This window comes from Anastrepha obliqua, chromosome 2 (genome assembly GCF_027943255.1).
Source record: "Anastrepha obliqua isolate idAnaObli1 chromosome 2, idAnaObli1_1.0, whole genome shotgun sequence".
Classification (NCBI taxonomy): Eukaryota; Metazoa; Arthropoda; class Insecta; order Diptera; family Tephritidae; genus Anastrepha; species Anastrepha obliqua.
In genome coordinates, this window is record NC_072893.1 from 2,764,942 (window position 1) to 2,791,229 (window position 26,288).

At 36.5% G+C, this 26,288-nt stretch overlaps 2 protein-coding genes and 1 long non-coding RNA gene across 3 annotated transcripts in view; all 3 read left to right on the plus strand.

Moving 5' to 3' along the window:
- Positions 1-14,511, plus strand: part of LOC129236745 (uncharacterized) — a 39,893-nt gene extending 25,382 nt beyond the window's left edge. The window contains exon 3 of the long non-coding RNA XR_008581707.1: positions 14,400-14,511. This is a non-coding gene — a long non-coding RNA (uncharacterized LOC129236745). The remainder of the gene's footprint in view (positions 1-14,399) is intronic.
- A 98-nt stretch (positions 14,512-14,609) lies between these two features.
- Positions 14,610-24,423, plus strand: LOC129236744 (uncharacterized). The gene is made up of 2 exons (XM_054870936.1): positions 14,610-18,525; positions 24,309-24,423. Exons 1-2 carry the CDS (start codon positions 14,763-14,765, stop codon positions 24,311-24,313), a joined length of 3,768 nt encoding a protein of 1,255 aa, XP_054726911.1. The 5' UTR covers positions 14,610-14,762; the 3' UTR covers positions 24,314-24,423.
- On the plus strand, positions 24,329-26,050 carry LOC129236942 (uncharacterized). Its single transcript, XM_054871259.1, has 2 exons — positions 24,329-24,579; positions 24,640-26,050. Exons 1-2 carry the CDS (start codon positions 24,329-24,331, stop codon positions 26,048-26,050), a joined length of 1,662 nt encoding a protein of 553 aa, XP_054727234.1.
- The last annotated feature ends 238 nt before the right edge of the window (positions 26,051-26,288 follow it).

Sequence of the window (26,288 nt, forward strand, 5' to 3'; positions counted from 1 at the left end):
TTTTTCACAGAAAACTTTAATATTTTAATTTAATTGTTGTTGAAGAAAATAATGTGAATGATTGCATACTTCTTTAAATATTAAAATCCAGTAATACAGGTTTTGATTGAAAAGTAATGAGCCTTATTTTTTTAAGCAGTTTTATTAAACCTTTTGGCTTATGCAACTAATATTCTTCAAATTAGGACCATTGAGCGTCAATGCACCGCTGGTAGCGGTCCTTCCACTGCAGGAAACATTTTTTAAACTCATCCGCCGGAATCGCGTTCAAATTGGCTGTCACAGTTTTTTGGATCGCCTCGATGGAATCGAAACGCCTCCCCTTCAGCTTTCTTTTCAGGCGCGGGAACAAGAAGAAGTCCGGAGGGGACAGGTCTGGGCTGTAGGGAGGGTGGGGAAGCACCGGAACCCCCATCTTGGCCAATGCAGAGGTGCAGAGGAAGGCGGTGTACGCCGGCGCATTGTCGTGATGAAGGGTCCGAACCCAGGTGACGCGCTTTTTCAGCCGAAGGAGCACTTCTTTGTAAAATGCCGCGTTTACAGTGCTTCCTGGAGGGACAAACTGTTTAGCTTTACGCAAAATTTGATCGAGTAACGTTGCTCCAACGATCGCTGCATTTTCGCCACTGCAAAATCCTAACACACTTTTAAAACAGCTTTCACGCGCGGAACGATGTTGACTGCACCGCTGTTGCCAGTGAACTGGGACCGGTTTCTAGTGGAAGGGGAAGGTCCAACGATCATTTTCCCTCACCAGCCGATTCGGTTCATCGCTTGGCAGACGCTCCGCGCGGGAAGGCTCATTACTTTTCAATCAAACCCTGTATGTATTACTGCCACCGTAGCCGAGTGGGATGGTACGTGACTGCCATTCGCGAGTACGTAGATACGAATCTCCGTGCATGAAACACCAAAATTATAGAAAAAGTTTTTAATACCAGCGGTCGCCCCTCGGCAGGCAATGGCAAATCTCCGAATGTAAATATTTCTGCTATGAAAAGCTCCTCAAAAAAACCGATCGAGGTCGCCTTAATTGGACAGATACCTGTAAACGGCCATATTTTCCCTGATTTTCATTAAAATTATTTAAAATGAAAAAGTCAATATATTTTTTTTTAATTGGCATACAGTTTATTTGTACATCAATTCTTCCAGGGAGATCGCAGTGGGGCTTCTCAATCGGCGGGCATTGTAGCATCGACGTCAGTGACCTGAATACAAAAACCAAAATTTTTTTTGTTTATTAATGTCATAATTTCTGTATGAATTAAACAGAAATGGAAAAAAAACGGAATAAAATGCTTAAAAAAAATGAATTTTGTGGCGAATTTTCCTATATTTTCGTAAAATTTTCGAATTGTAAATTCACATAGAAAGTAATATCATAATATCATATCATGTGTGCAAAATTTCAGGGAGATAGGTCAATAACTTTTCGAGTTATCGGGAACGCCAATTCGAAAAATATAGTTTTGAAAAAAACGCTTCTAAAGTCGGCAACGTAACTATACCTCTCCCAGCGCTCCAACGCAAAGAATAGAGTCGTCACGGTTGACAATCTATAATATAAGAAATACTTAAGTTTACGTTCTAAAATTTTTTGGCATATTCTTAAAGGATTATATTAACATTTTATGAAAAAAGAAAAAAAAATTTTCCAAATTTTACAGGTATCTTTCCCTTTAAACTGTAGATCCCTCCATTTGTTGAACAACATCAAAGCGCAAGCCACAAATAGTAGGAGCTCGGCCAAACATCTAACAGAAATATACGCGCCAATTATTTATTTATTTTATTTTTAATATGTATTAAATTTTCGTGAGCTATAAGTACTATATTCTACTACCATTAGGATGGCTAATTTTCAAATTTAATTTTTTTTATTGTATTAAGGAGTTTTGGCACCGAAAGGAAACCCGAAACCTGCCTTTGGCGGATGCACAGAATGTTAAAAATGTAATAATTCTGTTTGAATACAAGTCCGAAATGCGCATTTGCTTTCTAACCCCTCGTAATTCTTCCTGACGTAATTTCAATGCTCAAAAAGGGTGTTCTTAATTGGACACCCTTTACAATATTACATATTTTATGGTACATCGTTCAAACAATCACTATAAACTTTCAAAAAAAATCTCCCCAGCTCAACACAGTGAACGAGAACTCCAAGGGGTCACCTATAGTTTCAGGTTACAAATTTGTTTTCAAGTTTTATGATTTTAGCTGGCTGATAAGTACAGAATTTGAATGCCGGGGAAAATAAGCGAAGCGAAGAGGAAATCATATTTTCTACATCGAAACAATGAAAGCCGTTAATTTACAAGCACACAAGCTTACATACATACATTTATACTCAGTGCATTAGTGAGGAGCGACTACTGCTACATAGAGCAACTTTATTCAAGGCAATCGAGTGATCAGACGGATACCACAAATTCTAAGAGAATTTCGACCAAACACCTAACAAAGGTGATGTTGTCGCCTCAAAAGTGATATTATCGCCTTCAACGTTCAACGCATTTATGCCAGCGTTTGATTCAGCTCCCGAAACATTTCTGGAGCGCTATTTTCGGTATAGCCAGCAGAGGGGTCTTTGATTTTACATTACTTCCTTTCGGTTGTTAAAACGCCGAAGAGATTCCGTATAATCCATAAGCATAGCTCAAGTCCCCTACCAGCTCTCTGATGCTTTATTTGTGGTTATTGATCAACTCTTCTTTCACTTTACTGATGTTTGCATCCGTTTTCGATGTCGTAGGCCTGCCACTACGTTTGTCATCATCGATGGACTTGCGATCTCTTCTGAAGCATTCATGCCACTCGTAAACGGCTGTTTTCTTTAAAGTATCATTACCGAAACAGTTTCTCAACGTTTCTAAGGTTTTCGCAACATTGAATGCATTTTTAACGCAAAATTTAATGCAAACTCGTTGTAAATTCAAATCCGTTTTTAAAACTGAAAAGTGGAAAACACGTGCAGAGGTAGATTTACTCAAGACGACGTAACTTTTACAATTGTCAAGCAATAACGATAACGGCGTTTTTTGTATGAATGTTCATCACAAATGTGCCAGCCTAACAAAAAAACAGATTAAAATCAGTTGACTTAGAGCGTCACCTGGCGGTTGTTCCGGGAATTTTTGAGCAGGGTGGTATTTAGTAGAAATGTATGTATGTATCAAGATGATTTAACCACATACCAGCTGTGACATGAAAAAGTCGTGCTCCAAAAATCTGTATCTAGCTTTGAAATTCTTTGAAAGCGGAATCTTTTTAAAAGCCTGAAATCAAAGCGAAAAAGAGAGCAAAAAATTAATTCGTCTCTTGAAAGATAAATCGAGAAAAATATTAGAAAAATTATTTTAATTCCCACACTCGAACATTTAACATAACATAAAATTGCATACATACATACACATATAAATCTGCACAGAATAATCGGTGAAATTATTTTTTATGCACTACTGGACTCGACTTTTGCTCCCATATAAATCGACCTGCCCTAGGGTGCATGCCACATTCACAAGCACGACTGCAAACGTATTAACGAAAATAAACTTTTTTTTAATATTTTTGTAAATTTTGGTTTAATAGGTCATAGTGATTACATTGTGGCTATCGATTTGTATGCATGTATGTATACTTGAGAGCTCGCATGCGTACATATGTGCACCAAATACTTTCATGAAACGACCAAAAACTAACGATCATTAATTAAATTCCATTTGAAGATCTCTGTGATTTTTTATGTATGTACATACGTACAAATATATATTTTTTTGTGCTTGTGAGCATAGTATATACTATTTTGAATAATACATATGTATGTACATACATATATACTCGCATTTCTAGGCATGTACACATACAAATATACAATAACTAATGGGCGTTATTCATATCCGTCTATTGTGTGTAAAAACTTGCGTACGGATGTATGTACATATGTAAGTACATGATAGTGTTCCCGGTATGAATGATCATTTTAATGACCGAAACGTAAGCTCCTATGTACAATAGGCAATCAGGTTAATATGCTGGCGCACTCTCAACTTATTTACACATATTGAAAAAAAAAAAACAGAACCCAAGGCATTTTGGTGTCGTTGTCAATTTAAATTATTTATAAATTTTATAGTATAGATATACCTATATATGTACATATACATATATGTATGTACTAACATATATTTGTCAAGCAGGAGATTTACTCTAAAAGCGCTTAGCAGATTTTCTTGCACATATGAACTGAGGGTTACTTTTAAGCTGACGACTGATTCGTTAACAAGGAGAAAACAATTTAGAATTCATGCACATACATATATCGATATATATGTAAGTATATATATAAATAGCATATCTGAGGGAAAGTGTGAAAGTAAGTAAGTAGCGTGTATGTATGTATGTATGTGTATCTCTCCAAACCTTTGATAAATTTTTGATTCTCAAATGAATATCTCAAATCGTTGTCGGATTGATCCTAGCCCTTGAAAATTCAGCGATAAACAAGCAAGATATAATTATTAATAATATTTAACTGTCACAAATAAAAAATACCATTAATTAACTTTCAAAATAAATTATTATGTTATTAAACGCAGGCAAAATCAGAACACACAAAATTAAATTTGATTTTTATGGTTATAGGTATACTAGGTTGTTCAATAAGTTTTGCTGTTCGATAAGCTATTAAGGGGTAACACCACTGTACACGCGTAAAATAAACACGATTTTAAAGAATTTTTTTGTATAGAAGGAAAGGGAAAACAATCACTCTGATTTGGGAAGTTATTACTTATATACTAAAATACAAAACTACAAAGTTTGATCGAAAAATTTTACAAAATGGCGGCATTGGAGGCATTTTTGTAATTTGGTTTCTCTTAAAGGAGCTCCGCGGCACGCAGCACAGAGGGTGCAAATTTTAATCTGGAACAAAGAAACATTTTTTTCTTAATCTAGATAAGAATAGCTAGAGAAACACGTAGGGGATTTAAAAAATATTTATTTTTGTGGAATTAGCAAGCATTTGAAGGAAAAAACTCTATTTTGGACTAAAAAAACGGCACTTAAATAATTATAACAATCGTTTAAATTAATCTATCGAAAATCCCCTACGCTCTTCTCTTAAGAAGGTTATTATACAGACGTAGTGAAAAACCTGATTAAAAATATTTAAAATTGTTTGAGTTATGCTGCGTGCCAATTTCAGAAAACGTGTTTTGAGAAAAACGCGTTTAAAGTTTGGAAATTTGGAGAAGTCGTTAGGTAGCAGTCACTAACGCTTGGTTAAAAGCATAAAATATTTATGAAATAAACTTCGGTAACGTATAAAACTTTTTGTTTTGTATTTTAAAAGGTTCAAAGAATTTTTTAAGCTTATAAAAAAAATCAATTTTTTGAAATTTCTACAGTGGTGTTACCCCTTAAGTTGCTACTAGCCTAATTTTTTAACTACGTTGGTACATGAAAGAATGTAAAGTTTCATCTCGAATCTGTCATTTCATTAATTGTTTACAAGCCATTTAGTATCGACGTGAAACAGTATTTTCTACAATAGAAAAAATTAAGTATCGTGCAGTGATTGAATTTTTAATTTTGGAAGTTTTAAAAGCAAAGTAAATTTATAAACGAATATTGAAAGTGAAGACGATTAACGTCAAGGAGGTCCAAAAATAGCAACTATACCAGAAATCGTATAAATAATGCAGGATATCGTATTGGAAAATCGTCGAGTGCCTGAAAAATATTTAGTAGAAGCTCTGAGCATCTCATTGAGCAGTGTAAGCAATGTTTTGAATAAAGCATTGGGTTTCAAAAAGCTGCCGCATTCGCTAGCAATGGAACGAAACACAATCGAAAGCGCCTTTATCAGCAATATTTAGAAAGGATAAAGTGGATTTTGTGCACCGATTCATCACTGCGGATGAAACTTGGATCTATCACCACGATCCTAAATTAAAACAGGAGGCTAAAGAGTGGTGTGAACCTGATTCTTCGGCTCCGATACGAGTTTATGTCCAGAAATCGGTCAAGAGGTTGTTAGCATCAGTTTTTCGGGATGCGAAAGAAATTTCGTTTGTGAAGTACTTACAAACTGGTAAAACAATAAATTCGGAATATTATTGTAACAGTTTATCTTTAGATGAAGGAAAAAATTCGTGAAAAAGACAATGCACCGTGTCACAAGAGCATTTTGACATCTGTTTCCAGACCTAAAAAAAATGCATGTGTGAAAAGCGTTTTGCATCAAATATTTTGCAGCCCTTCTACATTCTCACTATAGCAATGGAAGTAATGAGTTCGAAGCTCATTGGAGAGAGAGCGAACGTATGTTCCGATCTCGGTGAAACAACTAAACCGGTAGAAAACAAGGTTTTTCTAATAGCGATCGCCTCTCGACTGGCAATGGCACACCTCCGACTGTATTTCTGCCATGAAAAAGCCCCTCATAAAAAATATCTGCCGTTCGGAGTCGACTTGAAACTGTAGGTACACCTCCATTTGTGGAACAACATCAAGACGCACGCCACAAATAGGAGGAGGAGCTCGGCCAAACACCAAAACACCAAAAGGGTGTACGCGCCAAATATTATATATTTATATGTACCTATATATGGTACTGAATGATAAAGTGTAAGCATAAAATTGTGTTTTTCATATTGAACCGCAATACTTATTGAACACCCTAGTACATAGTACTCTTGTGCAGGCATGAAACCAATAACAGTTGAGTTCAGATGAGCTTAATTTTTCTTCATCAGTAGAGAAACAGTATTGGGGATGTGAATTACACCTTAGTTTTCAAATTAATCTGAAGTTGTCCTGACTGCCGGAAAGATCCCGATGTAAAAACATCTGAAATACAGCAATATTTTCTTTTGCAGCTGTCTGTCGTCATAACTGCGATCAAACCTGCATTGATGCAGTCATATCGTAAGTCGATGTGTTGACTTCTAGACCCGATCAGCCATAGCATACTAAATAATTCTCTCGAATTCTTTGCCTACTTTCAGCAACCCACGTCCCGCGAACAACACGAGAAACGCGTGTCAATTCAACCGTCCATTACTAAATTATTTTTTCTCTTATAAATTGTTCTTTTAATTTTCATTTTACTTCCAAGTGTGTCACACAAGTCGGGACTACTTAAATTTAATACCAAAACAAATTTGTAAATAACTGTCAATATTTTTACTTTCAAAAGCCAAGGAAAATTATTGTTCCTTAATTCCAAGTTTGTTTGGAGACTTAGAAATCACTTGATCTATTATTGTAAATAACAGCGCGTCTGTGTGTACATATGTAAGTATAATCTGTTACACCTAGTTATAAATATATTTGAGTTGAAACTTCGAATAAACTGTGCCTTTACGCCAAATTATGCTTTCATTGCTGGAAAATTTCTACATCGAAATGCGTAAATGCAGCTGGGAAAACCCACCCCCAAATAATGGAGAAATATTCATATGTACGTAGGTAGATATGTATATTCGTACATAAATTTATATATATGCATATACGTACAATAAATATACTACATATTCGTACATGAGGGGAAATCTCCCCCAAAAACTGAACCGCGACGTTTAATCCATGACTTACGAGTACTGGTCTATTCAGCAATAGGAAGTAATGGCGTGGGTAGGTAAAGGACGGCGTATACCCAGTAGTTAAAAAGACGGCCTCAATGCTATGTGTGCTATATATGGTTGTTATTGTTCTAGCAGATGCTTACCGATACCTACTTAGAGCTGTGAAACTATCAGTCATCGTCGTGAATCGCACCTAACAGTAGGCCTAGGAATCGGGCCGTTTCGGCAAGATGCGAGCAAAAGTAAGGCGTATTAGATGAGTAGGCTTAGTGGGAAGAGCTGGTTGGTGAGGAGTACCTTTGCACGTCGGCCATATGTTGAGTGTGTCTGCAGACAATTCTGGATGAGCAAGAATTCATCCTGCTACATTACATAGAACATATGGTAATTTTGCCAAATTAAAACGAGTCCAGCGAGCCAGCTGCATCTCTTAATCTGCGATGGAAGGTGATTGGGCCCCAATAACGGCATTCAGGGCAAGAGGCGAGAGCTCATAAAAGTGTAATGACGGAATACCAGGTTCGGCCATAAGCAATGGTGAAAAATTTGTGAGAGTAACTTCGTCTGTTACGTGACCGGGCAAGGACGATAGATTTATAAGATTTCCGCTTTAACTATGGTGAAAAAAAATTTATACGATGACTCTTCACCCTGGGTGGCAAAAAGTGTAGAGAAGTCAACGGGATAGGCGAGGAGTTTTTTGACACCTCAATTCTATCGTATTTTTATTCAAATGCACTTAGGGTTCGCGCTCAACAAATGAAAAACCAAAGAAAATTATTCACTTAAATGTCGAAAACACGCAATGAATGCCGCATACAAAAAGTTATCGTGCACGAGGATTTTCGAAGACTTCTTTAAAAGAGAATGTTCAAAAAGCTCAGGGTGAAAGTCATCGTGTAAATTGCCTCTAACTTCGGCAGCCACGTGACCAGAGACTCAGCAACCGAGTTCTGCCCGCTCATTTCGCACTTCACACACTCGTCCAATCAGTCGTTGTTCAGACGGCAACGAAGCAACATGAGCGAAAACTTTGTTGTTTTTTTTTTTCATATAACACCAACACAATCTCAGTTCTTTCGTAAACAAACCGCTGTCATGACCCAGGTGACGTTAGCCTACCAACGGATTCTTTTAAATTGGCTGAGATCCGGTTAACGGTGGGATCTTGACCACACCTCTAAAAATATTTTCACCATGCCTTCCTAGATATATTTCTTTTAAGTTGTAGTAGTCACCGTTTAAACCACAACATTTGCTTCAAATAACTACATTTGTCAACATACGAGTATGTGGCGAAGTCAAATGTTGTAGTCATAAATAGGTGATCAGGTTTCCATCAGCTTCTATTCATTAATCTAATTCGCAAATTAGCTACAGAATGGGCACAATAGCCCAATAGTTTTAATAACCGATTTGCTAATAAGAACAGAATCTTTCAACTAAAACATTTTAAATCACTTTAGCTACTAGATTTAGCTGATCTCGTATTGAAAAACTAGTCCTATCTGCCATGCGATGCAACTAGTTATTCCATCGTACCTACCGAAGCGTGCAATGTGGGATATTTGGTGAAATGAAATTCTATTTTCTATTGCCCTCGCCTCAAGCGATAGTGGGCGATAACGGTGCAAGGTTAGAGTTAATACTTATTTCTGTCTTAATGGCCAAGCAGTTGTCGACTGTCACCCTTGTCGCTGGCAAAGCGGCTTGCAATAACTACATTTCCGTGTGTGACGTTCAGTGCAAAGAACGCCGCCTGCATGTGGGCAAGTGTATGCAAGAGGGGTGTACATGAGCGCAACAATTTATTAGACAAACCGCTGTCGGCATTTACAACGCAATAAAGAAAATTCAGTCGAAATCAACAAAAGCAGACAATGCTATGGTGAAAGTTTATTGTCCTTTGTGGTCCAAATCTCAAATGCTCTAACTTGCAAATCCATTCAGTGGGGGTAAGAACTGCACAGACATGAGAAAGGTCTGCGTGGTTGAAGGTCGGTCGTATTATCAGCGCAAGCGCCACACAGTAGTCCAGAAAGAAACTTTTTCGGAAAAAAGATATAATTTTGTTTAATTTCTCGGTTGTACTTTGAAATCAGATACCCGGATCTGAAATCGAGACGGCAGTAATAAAACAGATTTATTTAATTTTGGCTGGCAAAAACAAGGTCTAGCAAACAATTAATTTCTTACGAATACATTTAAAAAGCTACGCTAAAACAAACTAACTGAAAACACCAATGATTTTCCCCACCGATTGACCACCGCATGTCTATCTGAAAGTGAGTGTGTCTTGCGGTACTTTACTTGGAATTGCAAACTACACATCCAAAGGCATTGGCAGTTCAATTACGACAAACGTTGCCCCCGGTCAACTGAACTGAGGCATCCATTCACCCTAATCAGATATCTACCCTTAACTGAAACTTTCAGTGGGAACTCGTACCTCCATAACCAAATTATTTTTTATTGTACTCGGCATTCAATGCATTCGCAATAGGATATACCGCTGCATTAATATATACATGTGTTTGTATGTGCATACATATATACATAGTGACAATGGCAATAAAAGCTTCGTTTTTTTTTATATTTGCAGTATTATACATTCCCATAAATCAAGCCAGAAAAAATTATCTTTGAAATAAAAACAAGGAATTCAGTCCCCAGAGGTCCTAAATTTGTCTGGAGGTTTGTTATTTTTCCCCCGTTGTTGCAAAAATGTGGAATTCTTTCACGCTTTTGGAAAAGTTATTCAGCAGTACGTTTTCCATACCAATGAATTTTTTCAGAAGTATTACTCTTCTAAATGCTAATAAATGATTCCTAAAATTCTGACTGCATGTTTCTTTTTTAAAATGAAATGCATTCGGAATAAAGCTCAAATTTTAGGATTTATTATTTAATGTATTACAGATTAAAAAAATATTTATGAAACAAAATGTGTTCAGGAGAATGTAAATATAGTTGTTGTAAACCGTTTGATGAAAAAAACTTGAATTTTACAAAAGTTAAAGAGTATTCGGCAGACTCTAGTAACGAGTGGAGGTACATATGTAAATGTGTCTTAAGTATTTCCCTCAAACCATTACAATTTGACTATTATTTGCTGTGCATTGTATTCCCATTGCTTTCGAAAGTCATAACAACATGTGCACACATTTATCAACACATGGTATATACACACATACACACATATGTTTGTACATTTCGCCCATATGTCGAATTTTTATTGTTATTAATGTCCCTAAATATGTAAATAACTGCATACGAGTATATATGTATGTATGTATGGACACAAGTATGTACACAATTATGAATTGTTGGCTTTGTTGTTATTCGAAGTTATTATAAAATTTTGGCAATGAATGATGTAATTTATTTTTTCTTAATTTCACTAAATTTAATTGTAATTAAAGAAATGTTTAAAGATATTCACTTAGGTACAATTTTTATTTATGTAGGTATTATTAGGCGCCCACCGTAGCCGAATTAGTTGGTGTGTGACTACTTTCGGGAGTAGGCAGGTTCGAATCCCCGCGCATGAAACACCAAAATGATAGAACGTTTTTTTTCTAATAAATGGCAATGGCAAACCTTCGCTTGTATTTCTGCCATGAAAAAGCTCTTCATAAAAATATCTGTCGTTCGGAGTCGGCTTAAACAATTTTTTTCCTATAGTAAGATTCTTCAGCTAGTATTGGAAACCTATTATAAAAAATAGAAATAAAAATTAATAGTGAGGAATTCAATAATTTAATTCAAAACAGATGTGACCATAGAAGAGGCTTTGCAAAACCTAAGCAACTTTTGATAATACTCCACATGATCGTTTATTTTCTCTTCTTTAATTAAAAAAATTCGCTATCACAAAGATTTCAACCCATTGCTTTCATTTCATTTCTTTTATTTAGTCTAAAACATAATAGTAGTGTTTCCACTAAGGCCACTTAGAGCTAATATGAGCTTTAATTACTTCTTGTTCTTCTTGATTGGCGCGATAACCGTTACGCGGTTTTGATTTTGGCCGCTTGAATTACTACAGATAGTTAAATAAATAAATAGAAAAGAGCTGAGAAATTCATAAAAGTCAATGTTTGACACCAGAAAGTTGAAGATCTCATTAAATTCTCTTAGTGCGCGGGCAACAGGAGCATTACACACACCATTCGTGTTAAGCAATTCAAGATGAAATGGGTAAATGTTGCGTGGAGATCTAGTAGAGATATGAAAGTGCTCTGTAATAGATATGAACAATACATTTCTCCTTTAATTACACAAAAAACACAAGAGACAGTGAGAGTAAAGACATTCTACTCTCTAGAGACTTTAAGATAATTAAAATCAAACGGGAAATATAGGAGTAGGTAGGATTTGGGAATTTTAACGACCTCAGAGCATATTTAAAAAACCCCTTCTTTGCACGTTCAAATCTCTCAATTACAAATTGGTTAAATGTCATAACTTAACGTAAGTGGTTATTCTACATAAAATTAATTGTTATGGCGGTCAATTCAAGTTCTAATTTTCTCAATACTGGTTTGTTTTTATTTATATATTAATGTGACTGCTTTTATGAATGTTCGCCAAAGGAAAGAATTGACGCACGAGGGCAGAAAACGTAAAATGGTTAGCGGAACATTTCTTTGAAAATTACGAAAACAAAGGAGTAGATTTCCGGTGAATAGCGAACAAATTAAACTCGCTCAAAAGCAGTTAATACAATAACCACCAAATCTTAGGAATGATTACCTACACTGCCTTTGTCACCCAACTCGCAAGAATATACGACTTTTAATGACGTAACCACCATGTTGCTTCAGAATTTACCTCATAAAAAGTAAGAAAAACGGCTTGCATATTTTTCAACATCGGTAAATCATAAACGGATTCTGTCAGCTGGTTTGACGAAGTCACTAGCAGTCACCAGCTATTTACACAAATGGCGAGGTGTACAGTGTTACGCCGCCTCCACTTTTTCACTGCTATTAGCAAAAACTCATTCTATCTATTGATATTCCTTACCCGAGGTAAATAAGCAGCCCTTTTAATTACTCGGGCCCAAGCTACGGCTTAGCGTATAATATTTTTTACTTTTTTCGAACTACTTGGCTTTTAACGTCTGTTCCTAGAAACAGATCGCGTAATCTTGAATATTTCTTCGAAAGATACATGCAATGTTACACACTTTGTAAACAAAATTGTTGATGCTCTTCTATTTTAATATTCGCAACCGTACTTTTGTGTTGCCTGTGCCATGTTTTCTCTTTGTATATGTAGTTTATTTGCTATGGCAAGTCATAAACAAAGTTAAACATCGCGAGCCATCGAAGCGAACAAACAAACCACGAACGTTACGACCTTTCACTTAGTCTTCTTTTGCCTTTTAATCGATTCCAATCTTCTCTGCCTCAGTATGTTTACTTTCTACCATAGTAAGTACAATAAGTGCGTCGTTTTTAGTTTAACGGTGTTTATGTGATTCAGATTGGCTGAAGTGTACCAGACCACAAAAACCAAAAGTTCACCATAACCATCCACCGACCGAATTCCGTCTCTCTACTCACAAATGCATCCAAGCCCACATAACCACACATGCAATCACCGCTCGCAATCAGGTATAAGTTTTCCTTCTCCTCCGTTTCTTTGTGTCTTCATAAAATCTTTAACCCCCTAGCTTTTGTATACATATGTACATATATGTATGTACGTATGTGCATACGTACCATTTTCTAAACCTCAAGCACGGTTCATATGCATTTAAATAAATTTTTACTTCGACAAGGACTATTAAAATCTGTAACACCGCATTCAACAATAAAAACAGCGAGTCACACACACTCATACATATGGCTTGCCCATAGGTAGTTATATATGTAGATGCTGCGCACTTGGCTAGATCAACCACAGCAGCCGCTAACGATATTGCTCGTGTTTATGTACATACTTATATAAGTATATTTGTTCATAAATATTAATTTTTCATGTTCCAAAATAATTGTTTTGCTATGATAAAAAGATCTACGTTTATACAAATAAATTTATAAGCATATATGTACGTGTATACGAGTGTAATGATTTAATAGTAGCGTTCATAGCTTTTTGAGATCACTTACTTACTTCTACATGCTTTTGTTACGTCGCAAATCGGAATAAGAAAACTAGTGTATCACCCAGGCTGAGGGGTGAATTCTTTACTTTGTTTCTCAATGGCATGATCCAATGTGTGCTTTTTTCATAGGCCTTCTCACCAGATATGGCCCCGTGTGACTTATTTTTGTTTCCCAAGTTGAAGTTATCCCTTCGTGCAATTCGTGGAAGGAGATTTCAGTCGATCGAGGAGATCAAAGAGAATGCGACGTATATAATTGGCGCGTACACCCTCATTGCGTGTTTGGCCAAACTCCTCCTCCTATTTGTGGCGTGCGTCTTGATGTTGTTCCAAAAATTGAAGTACTAATTGCACCAACTCTGTTGAGGATCACCCTATTAAATTTTCAAGTCTTCGACCTTTTAGATCTAAAAGTTAGACAACAGTAGCTACCAATTGTGAGTAAAATTTTTGTGGGATTTAGCGGCTTGTATCCATTGGCAAGAAACCCAAATATTTTTGTAGAAGCTTCAGATCTGACCAACAAAAACAAATCTGAAATCTGTTATTTCCTCTACAATATATTACTATTTAAATATTCGTAAAGCCAATAAATAAATTCCTTTTGTTCCAGATTTATTTTATTAAGTTACTTCAACCTCACAAAGAATTTACTGACTCTCTGTCGAATGCTTCTTCAAATTTCTTTTTAGAAAAAATTAGCAATCGAACAGTTTTTATAATGCCAGCATAAATACGGGCGGAAATGGATTGTATACATTGGTAATTCGAACGGGGGGAAAAAAGGTACTATTCTGTTCATCATCAAAACAAATATGTATGCATGTATAAAATATTCCTTAAAAGCCTATTCGTTTCTAAAACATGGAATTATTTACCTTTTCTTATTCATCTCCAGATTCATCAGTACGAAATCAGCAGTGGATCTTATCAGAGCAAGCGGGACTCAATGCAAGTCAACATTTTAAATGGTGTAAACTACTTTCCACTACCCTATCTCCTATTCTCCTTAATCTTTGAGAATTATTTGTATTTTGCTGCTTCCTTACGAAAAAATGTCAGAAATAGTTAGAAATGATGTCAGCACCGAATCACTTTGCACCGTAATAGAAAATTTCCGCGAAAACAGTAGCACCAACCCTAAACAGAACCTCAGTAGTAGCATCATCCAAAGTTCTGATGATCAAAATAATGATTCAGAAAGCCCATATGTTCCTTCCAAAGAAAATAGTATTAATTTAGCCAACAGTCTTGAAGTGAAAAAATCAAGTAAATACGACTGTGACCTGTCGGACAAATCTCTATATGATACCTGTGATACTTCCCAAGATGAATCGAATGTTTCAAGATCAGAATTGGTTAAGCCAATCACAAAACTAAAAAAATCAGTTTCTTTCGATCCACAAGACGAAAAAGTACGCAAATTCATTGCCGGCGAACCCATTGTTGATCAGAAGAATCCATTTAAACAGCATTATTCTACTTGGGGGAACTCTGCTAAGAAGAAGAAAACACCGCCTCCGGTTCCAACCAAACGATCGACATTAAGTGTACGAAAAACTGTTACCCAACAACTACGGGAAAGAGAGCGTGAAAAAGAAAAAGAAAGAGAACGACTAAAAAACGAAACGAATAATCGAAAGTCAAGCACTGGCGTCAATCCAGCCTTGCCATCTCCCGACGAATTTGTCACTACTGAAGAAGTCCTCAACCAATCAAAATATGTCAAAACATACATAAAAAATCCCGATCCATATTTCGTTTATGATCCTACAATACTTGCTCGCCTTAAATTCGAGGAGTTACGTGATCTTGCGGACAAGAAACCCCCCAAAAAACTACGTTTGTCGAATCAAACCAGGGATCGAATCAAAGATTTAAAAAACAAGCCGTCAGCAGAAACATCACTTTCATATTCAAAACTTCCATTTAAGAAATGTTCAAAGCCAAATTACCCGGATCTCTCTGATATCAAGATAAAAGTCGGCACCGACTTAGATGGTAATTTCTTTAACCCAGCCGAAGTTTCTAAAAACGCAAAAAAGTTTGATGACAGAGTGAAAAAACTCCACATAAGCTCTGACGATGATTTGGATGAGATAGATTGTCCCTTAACTAAAAGCGAATCAAGTGACGAAGTGACCCCCAACTTAGTTAATAAAGAAATAAGTAGTAAAGCCGGAGGCAAAGAGGCCAACGCTAAAATTATGAATAATGAAAATAAAGTTGAGCAGCCAGTTGAAGGCACATTTACCAATACAATTAAATCAAAAGAATTCCAGGATTACCTTGAGAAAAAAGGTCTTACTTTGATACCTAAAAAAATTCCAAATGGCGCACGATCCGTGTACGCAAATGGCATAGAAGTAGCTAAATCAAATCCTCGTATATCTTTTAAAAGTCCCGAAAGTGTACAGATCTCAGTAGATACTACAGATTCTGCGCGGAATATTAAAAAACCCTCAGTATTTCAACGCCTACTCTCGAATAGCATATTTGCTACCAGGCGTAAAACAACTCCCAAATATATCGTTCCTGCTCCCAGGTCACTATACAACTATAATATGCATGTCAAAGAAAATAATGATAATTTGCATTCGTCCATGAAGCGAGTGGTTCTAGAGAGACAAAGCTTTCACGGACGACCGCATGTGAATAATTTGTTAAGTTCTGCAGAAACCGATTATCTGAAGCACCAAGACGAACGTTCACGGAAGAGTTTCGCAAGCGGTGATAACCTTTCAGTCTCATTATCTAGTGTCTTGACCAACGCTGAACTCGCAAATTCCGCTGAACGAATCTTAAAGCCCACAAGAACACATTCCCGTGAGAAACTGGGCAATCCTCAACAAGCGAAACAATCACAGCAAAATAACATCATATTAAAACCAAAAGCACAGCGAATCCAGGCATCAAATAGTGCAACACATCTCTCAGCAAAGGAGGTTGATGTTGGATCAGATGGAACGCTTAAACGAAGTGCTGCTGAACGCCAGAGTCTCATACCGAAACGAACTACCCACACATTGGACCGAAGACAGGTCTTCGGTCGCTCCGCTTCTATGGACCGTAACGAAATATTAAAAAAGAAGCTCCTGCGAGAGCTTCAAAACCGCTCAAAAAGTGACAACGAAGCGTCGAAAATATCAACACCCCTAACATCCAAGGAAAATATACGTGAACAATTTTCTACGTCAAATGGACCCAAGTTGACTTCAACTCCTATCAGGAATGCAAATAGTGATCCTGAAAATAAAAATTTTGTTCAAAACGTGAAGCCCTCAAATAAAGTATATGTCGACCAACAAGAATGGGAACGATTGAAGGCAATGAAGGAGCGCATGGATAAAGAGTTATACTTCCGAATGTTACAAGAACAAAAACAACAGCGGGATGCAGAAAATATTTACGAACGTCTCCAACCGACCCAACAAATATTTATGGCCCAATCCTCTAATATATCACCACAACCAAGACCATTAGAGAATAATTTCATACGAGGTTCACCTCAAAGAAACACCTTTTCGGGTTTAACAAAGAATCGTCAAGCTAAGATTATTGATGGTAGAGCATTGATTCCTGCCGAATATCCTTTAACAATGCAGTCAATTTCCAACATTAACCATGCACATTTCGAATCAGCTCCTCGTAGTCAAAGTGTCTTGGACAATATGACTTTAGCATCCAGGCACAGTAAGAGCAACAGAAGAGACTACGAAAGTGATGTTGGTACGCCAGTGGTTCTCCGACGAAAAGATAATAATCCATCCGAACAGTTTGAACATACAGAACAGCGCCGCATCGGGGGCATACTAACTCGAGACGAGATATTGCAAAAAGTCAAAGAATTCTGCAGGAAATCACTAAATAAAACGCCAACTATTCAACAACCACAAATACAAGAGATAAACAAGAAGCACATAGGTCCATCCGACTTGTCTCCGGTTTCATATGCTTCCGTCGAAACAAATCAGCGTCCTGCATCGCGGATGTATGCAGCTCCACAAGTTCCACAACGCCTGCAGAGCTTACCTCAACAATTCATTCCCATAAATGCCACCCAAATAATAAGTGAAATAAATCCGAACACATCGTCGCCAATATACGCACATGTGGTGAAAAGAAGCAGTTTACTTTCGAATCACTCTGAAATTTACGATAGTCCACAAAAGACGAACCTAGTGCGACGAGACGCAGAAGCTCCAGCAATGTACGTTACCCGCGGAAGTTTGCCGGCTCCCCAATATGTGCTTGTTGAGGGTGATAAATTGGTCCCTGCAACGCAAGTGATTAGCTATTACCCGGGGCAGAATGACATCTATACACAGCCACACTATGTGCGACCATACAAGTTGCAACCAGTTCCGGGTGCTTATGGCTATATAAGCGTCCGTGAACCTCAACCGAGACAACAGTTGCGGCCTAGGCTGCACGATGGGCGAAGTACTCCTTTGATACTTGATCATTCAAGTCAACAGACGAGTCAAATATATTGGACGCAACATAATCAACATGACGTTCTTCTGCCGGTTGAAATCAGCAGTCCCCGCTATACGCTCAAGCAATTACATCCTGTGCCCGCACCTAGAATGGAAATATCGAATCGTGCCAATATGAAAACGGTGCTCAACACGACTAGCATTCAAAATCAAAAGCCAGCAACAATTGAGCGTGGCTGCACACCGACCAATAGGCAGCATCAGATGCTGATTTCATCCGCCGAATCGGGTGGTTTTAACAATCAACATCCTTACGAATGGGAGAGTGGCTCGGAAGCGGGCGAGGTCCAACGCATATTGGAAAATCCAAGAAATAGTGGTGAGTTCAAAGCAAGTAATTTTTTGAGGAACCTCAAAAAGAAATTATCTCGTTTACTTTTTTGAAATTCGACCTAAGATATTCGTATGTATTATTTGCTGTATTTATAATTATTTCAAATTTCTTTTAAGGATTTTACATACGTAAGTTTTAAGCATTCTGTTCCCATATTTTTAAGTATGTATGCATGTATTTACATATGTATATATGTATATAAAATAATGGTGCTTCGTCCGTCATTTGCCTTCGATTTAGTTTTATAGTCTATATGTGGATGTATGTGTACTTGTACAATTACTTTTGGCGGTTTATACAATGTTTTAGGTATTGGCGCTTATTATACCCTTTACGAAGTATTATGTGATTGTAAATAGGGCCATTATTATTAATATTTATGTATGTATTTAACTATGTAAATAAAGTCGAATTTATAATTTTATATTCGATGCGTTTATTTCTTGGAAGTTTTGCTTCTGATGCAATATGAATAGTAGTTTCAGCCAGCAAAACAAAACAAAAGGACATGTAAAAGTTGGCGCTTGAACAAACAAGAAGATAATTTCATGGAATTGGAGCACTTCCATACCATACCGTCCTATGCATTTGGGCTTTAAAACACGATATCAGGAACATTGCTGAGAATTCGCCTAGAATGAATAGGTGCCTTTTACTTTACTTTTACTCTCCCATCCGGAGTCAAACTATTGTCTGATACAAAGATTGAGGAAAGGTTGCGTAACGCGTTTGTGTTGGAATTCAAACTACTTTCTTTCAATTCCTTTTTTGTTGTTGGGAAATGGAATCTTTTGATTCCATGGCGGAATCGTTGCGGAAGTCAAGCGCCTTATTTAGATTTTCCCCTACTTTCTACTAAATACTCCTACTAAAGTTAGAAGAAGAAGAATTACAGACCAAACACAGACATTTACCAAATTTCTAACAAATCTCAATAATATCTGTGGGTACTACATTTAACTGTAGGCTGTGACACAATCCAAATAACGACAAGCCTGGAAACAATTCGAGAATTCTTACTGTAACCGGGCATACCATTAACTTTTTCAAGCCGAATTGTACTTTTGACTATGTGCACAACACAAACGGCGCCACATACCCCACCTAACACATCACCACCCTTCAAATAAAAAAAATCCATTTTAACAAAGTCTTTATTGCCAATTCACTACGCTTCAGTTTGGTATATGTACTTGGATGAACACAAATACTATAGTTGTGTTCGTTAATAAAATTAGCCACCACCAAACAACAATCCATGAAAGCGAAAATTCTCTTTCCAAAGAGAAGAAAAAGTTAACGAATGGAAAATTTGCTATATCACCTGCTAAAACCTGTAGAAAAAGACATAGCAGCTGATTTTTTTTTACAAATCTTTGTGTTGCCCAAAGGGATTACAATACATAAACTTTATAAACTCACGTTTTTTCCTCATAAATTTTATATTCCATCCAATACACCAACAAACTGTACTTTTGTATTTTTTTTGAATTAATTGTACTGAATAAAGAAAATTATGCTGAAGAAGAAGCTATTAAAACGGGGAAACACTCAGTATTTCTTCCCTTTTATTTTTATTTTCTGAGTAGAAACTTCTTATCTACTATTTATTTAAGGAAGATTCCTTACCTCTCAAAAATTATGGAATACAAGATCGCGCGGAGATGAAAATTCGGTTACAGTACAATTCCTCTTAACCGGTCACCTCGGGACTGCATACCTGGCCGGTTGCCGTTTTGGCCGGTTAATCCGAAGTGTACTTGTATAATATATTGTATACATACATATAAAAAAATGGAGAAGCATTTTTTACATGTGCGAAATGAATTCCGTGTCGCTTCTTCCATCGATTAAAGTCAAAGTCACCTCCAATATTAATCTTCTGGTGGATAGCCAAAGCTTTTTCTTTCAAAATTGGGCCGCCAATTGGTGCACCTCTTCGACGTTCCTGAAGAAACCAGATCCACAAAGTTTGATCGACGACCCCGCAAATCGGTTTTTTCTCGTACAACGGCTACGCAGATTTCTATCAGATTCCATTTTCGAGCAAAACTCCTCAATGGAACGCCTATTTCTTAGCCAGTCATTTACAGTGCTTTTTCCAACATTAAATTCTGCACACATTTTCGCTACGGATTCACCATTATCAATCCGCCTTAGCACTTTTAAACGTGTATCCATCGAAACCACAATTCGTTTACGCTTTGCACTCATTGTTAAGGAAAGAACTATGTTATGTCCGTACCCACAGCAAAAACAAACCAAATTGATGAAAACGACAAACGACAAAATCCTATCTAACATCGTTTATAGTTTACTTCACCGGGATCTCCCGTAATATCGGGGGAATCCCAGCCGCATCGCCTCGCCGGTGAATTTCTTGGAAAATATTGCATTGCGCTCGGCTGTTGTAAACAGGCCGGTTAATCCGTCGACCGGTTAATGCGAAGCCGGTTAAGAGGAATTATACTGTATATGATTTATGTTACATGCTCTCTCTCACAAAATTGAGTGGAAGATGTAAAAATAACGCAATTTTGTAAACAAAGCCGAAAATTTAATAAGGTTAAATAAAGGAAAGAATTGAAAAATGTGAAATAGAGGGGTTAAGCCGCTCTGATGAGCCCCGAAGAACCTTGGCGGTTCCAGTTGATTTACGGAAAGTAAAACTCGTGGAGACAAATGGCGCCTGATAGCGAGAGCAGCACGTGGACGCAAACCGTGCTTGACAATGCTTTATAAACTTTTACAACACAACAATAATCCCAACACACGGTGTACAAGAAATAGAAGGTTGCGCCTTTCAAAAACCGCTATCTTGTTTTCACGATTTTGATAACCGATGTCATCAATGCTTCGAATAAACAAACAAACGGAATAGATGCTACTTGTTTATGAATATCAGTAAGTGGATTGGTAATATGGTGATTTTCAAATTAAAAACAGGAATGAAAATGGCACCGTGGCAAGAAAGTTTGTGTATGCGTGAGTGCATAATTTTTTGTTCTTGACGGATTCTATTGCTTACTCTTCCTCTTCACAAACAAGTAATTTCTCTACATTTTGTTAGTATATTCGCAGCACTGATGTCATGACAAATTCGGAAGGCGTAGGCTTGTATTCTATCATTCTTGACTGCGACTTAATATGAGCAATATCAAAGCAAATAGTTATTTATACGTGGACATTTCTGATATATATCCGTATGTATGTCATGGAACAGACAAGACAAGAACAAATAAGCAGAGCATCTTGTTATTTGAACTACGAAATCTGCAAAGAAAACTGCTGCGCCTTCCGCATAAACACGAAAACAAACTGCATTTCTGCTTTCGAAATTTAGCACACGGCACTTTATTTTCCTTGGTTTGTTTAGTTTAAATCTCACGAATCACAATATTACCAAGCCATTCACTGAGTTTTCATAAATATGTAATTTCTCCTCCTTTTGTTTGTTTGTTTTGTATTGGAATGGGAACTGACGTCAAACTTGTCAAAATCGCGAAAATTCGCCACTTATTTAAATTTAAAAATCCCATGACAGTGGCAACTCTTGACTGCGAATGTTTTTTGACGCATTCGCTTTTATCTACATTCGTCAAGCTGTTGTAAGAATTTCGTATTTACGTGTTTTGTTTCTTGCACTCATATCAGCAAATAATAAACGTTCTTTGTATTTTTCCAGTATTCTTTGTTTTTATCGTAATAGACTATAGAAGTAAATAGCAAAACTTTTGTGAATCCTGGTAATTTTATTGCTACAATTTGTGCCAAAATGCAAGGTCGGGCTGGAGGCCATATATCGTGTTTACATATATATACATAACTGTTGAAATTTGTGTGTGCTCCTATGCATGGATTCTACTCGCTTTGTCGTGCACGCATATGTAAACTTTTAGCTATAGCTTCGGAACATTCTCATAATTGGACATTTAGCTGAAAAAGGTGGACGAGTTGCGTATTTTAATAAAAGACTATCTTTACTTCTCATTACATGAATTGTGGAGCGAAGGAGGAGGGTTTGTGTCACCGCTCACCAACCCCATCGGCATGAGGAAAGACAAAACATTCTAATTATTGAAGTCATAACCTCTTAGATTCCTTAGGGAACCCCTAGGAAAAGAGCAATAAATTACGTTTTTTCATAACTGTATTTGTTTATTGTGGTGAAAGAAATGTATAACGCAATTGTTAACCCAGCAAACATTTAACTAAGGTTTTATATATCACAGTTTTATGAAAATATTACTTGATTAAAACATTTATATATTACATATGATAATATGTAAAAACAACACCAGGCGAAAATTTTGAATAAAAAATAGCCCGATTTATGAAAATGTAAAATTGAAATGAAGACTAATATTGAAAGGATTGAATGTATATACAAATCCTTTCTTTAATATTTTCTAAAATAGTATTATAAAATTTTTCCATTTTAGTTAACTACTCTATTTATTGTATTACTATAATACTCCTATATACTTAAAATACTCCTATTAATTCTTAATGACCATTTATAAATCACAAGACTTAAATATTAACTACATTTGTGGGCAAAAATTATTAAACCAGGTCCACGCACTTAGATATTATAAGGAAAACTTCCGTGATGGTAATTGAAGTCCAACCCCTATAAAATAATGTACGTCTGTCTACACGTTCTATATATTATATGGTTTGTAATTGTTTGACCATTTGTTAATGACTTGATCTTTTCAAAATTACTTGATCAAAAATGCGAGTATAATGGATATCATAAGAATTGTGTAAAGTTTAGGGAAAAAAGTAATATGCATGCATAAGAATATTAGGCAGGTCTATACCCAGAACTGAAAACGAATCTGGTATAAGTCAAAAATACCCGCAGTTCTACGCAGAAACACCGAATAACGTAACCCAAGTCGAACTGATGAGTGTTATTTTTTCCTTCAATGTGCGACCGAAAGCAAAATTACAAGTGGGCATATGGTATTTCAAATGAAAGATGATAGAATATACTTTCTAATGAAATTATTTTTAAATTATATAATATTATATTAATTGGGCGAACTGTTTCGTCTGAAAAAAGTAATTGTAATTTTTGCCGTATTTATTCATACAAATTTAATTTTCTTTAAAACTTGCACAAAGTCTATTAAAGGTATTTTACTTACCTTTTTAATAAACGATTTAGTAGTAACACATAATCAGCATAAAAAGTTATACCGATCCTTATTTTTATTGTAGCGAAACGGTGCATATTCTTTACTTGTCCCGAAAGTTTTAGAAAGGCATTTAATTCCTTTAAATAAAATTTTAGTGAATGCTTTGTGGGTAGTGAACGATAAACATTTACAACCATGCCATTTTACCTAAGAGAATATTTGTGTTTCTTTCCGGATTTCTCTGCGTTTAAATGCTTTGTCTTCGAAAATAGAAAATCACACACATCAATTTTTACTGCATTGAAATATTTACAATAAAAACATTGGTGCCTATGTTAACTTACACATGTGTGCGTATAAAATTACATACATATGCAGCACATGCAACTGCCCAAAGAGACAAAGGAATGCATGTTTTCTTATACAGCTTGAGCTGTTTTGGCCATTTCTTGAAATAGTTTCGAAAGAAAGAGCTTATTGCGGAGCAGCAATCTAAAGCTCAGGTGCTGAGTGAGAGAATCGGTATTATTGTAAACACAGCAGGTCTAGATAATTTAAGAAATATTAACAACTAGCAAAGTGCAAAAACAATTCTAAGTAATAACTTATTTCTTTTTGCAGACTGAAATAATTTCGACAACATGAATAAATCAGCAGAGGGCATCTCACAAAAGGCCACGTCAGCACCACACACTGACGACGAGTCAATAACAACCAGTACTGAATCGGATTCATTAGAAACATGGACACTAGTAAACGATAAAAATAAGAATAGAGCAAATACATCGCAGGTTGAAGATAACCATTCAGCTACAAATAATAGAGTTGAAATATTAACTGACTTGAACGACATTTTAACAAACGACAACAAGGAGAAACATGAGAGTGCTGAGTACGTAACCGTGTTTCTAATACGTATATCGCTTTTATTTACTCCATTATTTAATTACAGTTCCCGAACTGATGACGACTCCATCGTTGATGACGGTTCGGAAGGTATCTCAATTATTAGTGAGAGCGAAAGTGCCGGGCGTGCTTCACCTCTCGCAATGGCGGAAAATTTTAATAGCGTGGACTTCAACATTTGCTCCAATCCGGAAGAGGTTTATCCTGCCTCAATGCTTCGATTGCCTATCCACATACCGCAACCTCAATATGCACTGCCCTCCACCATCCACCATTCTGATGAAAATGCAGTTAGACAACGACGTATCCGACGTTCTAGTTCAAGTGCAACTTCAGAACGAAAAGTTGTAAAGTCGGTAAATGGCGCCACTGTGGAAGCAAAACGAGTATATCCATTGGTACGCCGAGGTTTAAAAGGGTTTTTTTACATTTGCATTACCCTGGCCATATTAGCTTTCATTGGAAAATTGCGCAATCCTGATTGGCAATCATTTTTCGATAAAAAGAATTTGTCTGTATTAGAGCAAAAGTTGACAGGTTTGGAATTACAAAATAATTTAATGCGTGCCGAAATCGACATTTTATCCAAGCAGGTGAACTATTTGAGTAGTTTGAATCAGAATGGTGGTCGGATGAATAGGGAAAATGTTGAGAGAGGACCAAAGTCTCAGCAGCGATTTTTCAAACAAACCGGTGAATGGATAATGAAACAAAAAGGAATAGACCTCGTGGACAAACCAGAGGATGACCTAAAGAAGTCATTTAAATGTCCAGATGGAAAATATGTAGAGATTGCAAGCATGTGTGAAGAAAACGAAAAGCAAAACATAAAAAATATGGATGATATTTTAAAAGTGGTCGACGAAATTATGGAAGAACAAATAGTCGACGATTTGTCATCATCAAAGGAAGAAATTGGCGCTGAACCCAAAGAACATGGAGGTGATTATAAAAATAAACGCAAATATGTGAACATAGGAAGTAAAAATTCGAAGGAAAGTGGGCATCACAGTTCCGAGAACAAATATGAGACACAAAAACACTGGAAACGGCACAATCATCTACATCGTGATAGCGACGATGACTTTAGTGAGGAAGATGAGGATTTCGATGACTCTCTGGAAGATTTTGGCAAAAAGAAATTTACTTCCAAAGAGAGTTACAACAAACACGAACATATACGCTCCAACGGCGATAAGTACAAAGGTCGTCATCCAAATGACAATTTCAAAGATCGTCACTCTAATGACCGATCCAAGGAGCGGCGCTTTAATGGGAATTCCAAAGAGAATCTCTACGTTGCCTCCGACGAGCAATCGCGTAAAAGTGGTGAATGGCATGGAAAATTAATGCAACAACGAGAAAACGCCAGACGCCAGAATGAGTATCAGCAACGTAATAAAAACTGGTTCATCGAGCGTGGCGACAACCGCGAAAAAATGCGTCATAGAAGATGAGAGCACCACAACAGAGTTTGATATTTAACCACGGATTTACGCCGCATATTAATCACTATACTTAAATCTACAATTTTCAATTGTTTCAATTATTATCGATTTTCTTATTAATTCAAATATGCTTTGGTTTATAATCCGTTATTTATCCATGTTAACATCAGTGAAATGAAATGTGGTCAAAAATTGTTTTGTGATAAATTGTATTACTTTGTTTTTAAATTGTAATAATGTATCCTCA

Excerpts from the sequence above, each read along its gene's own strand:
- LOC129236744 (XM_054870936.1), top strand. The coding sequence starts at position 14,763 with ATGTCAGAAATAGTTAGAAATGATGTCAGCACCGAATCACTTTGCACC.
- LOC129236942 (XM_054871259.1), top strand. The coding sequence starts at position 24,329 with ATGAATAAATCAGCAGAGGGCATCTCACAAAAGGCCACGTCAGCACCA. Across the intron at positions 24,580-24,639 it reads GAGAAACATGAGAGTGCTGA|TTCCCGAACTGATGACGACT; the intron begins GTACGTAACCGT and ends ATTTAATTACAG.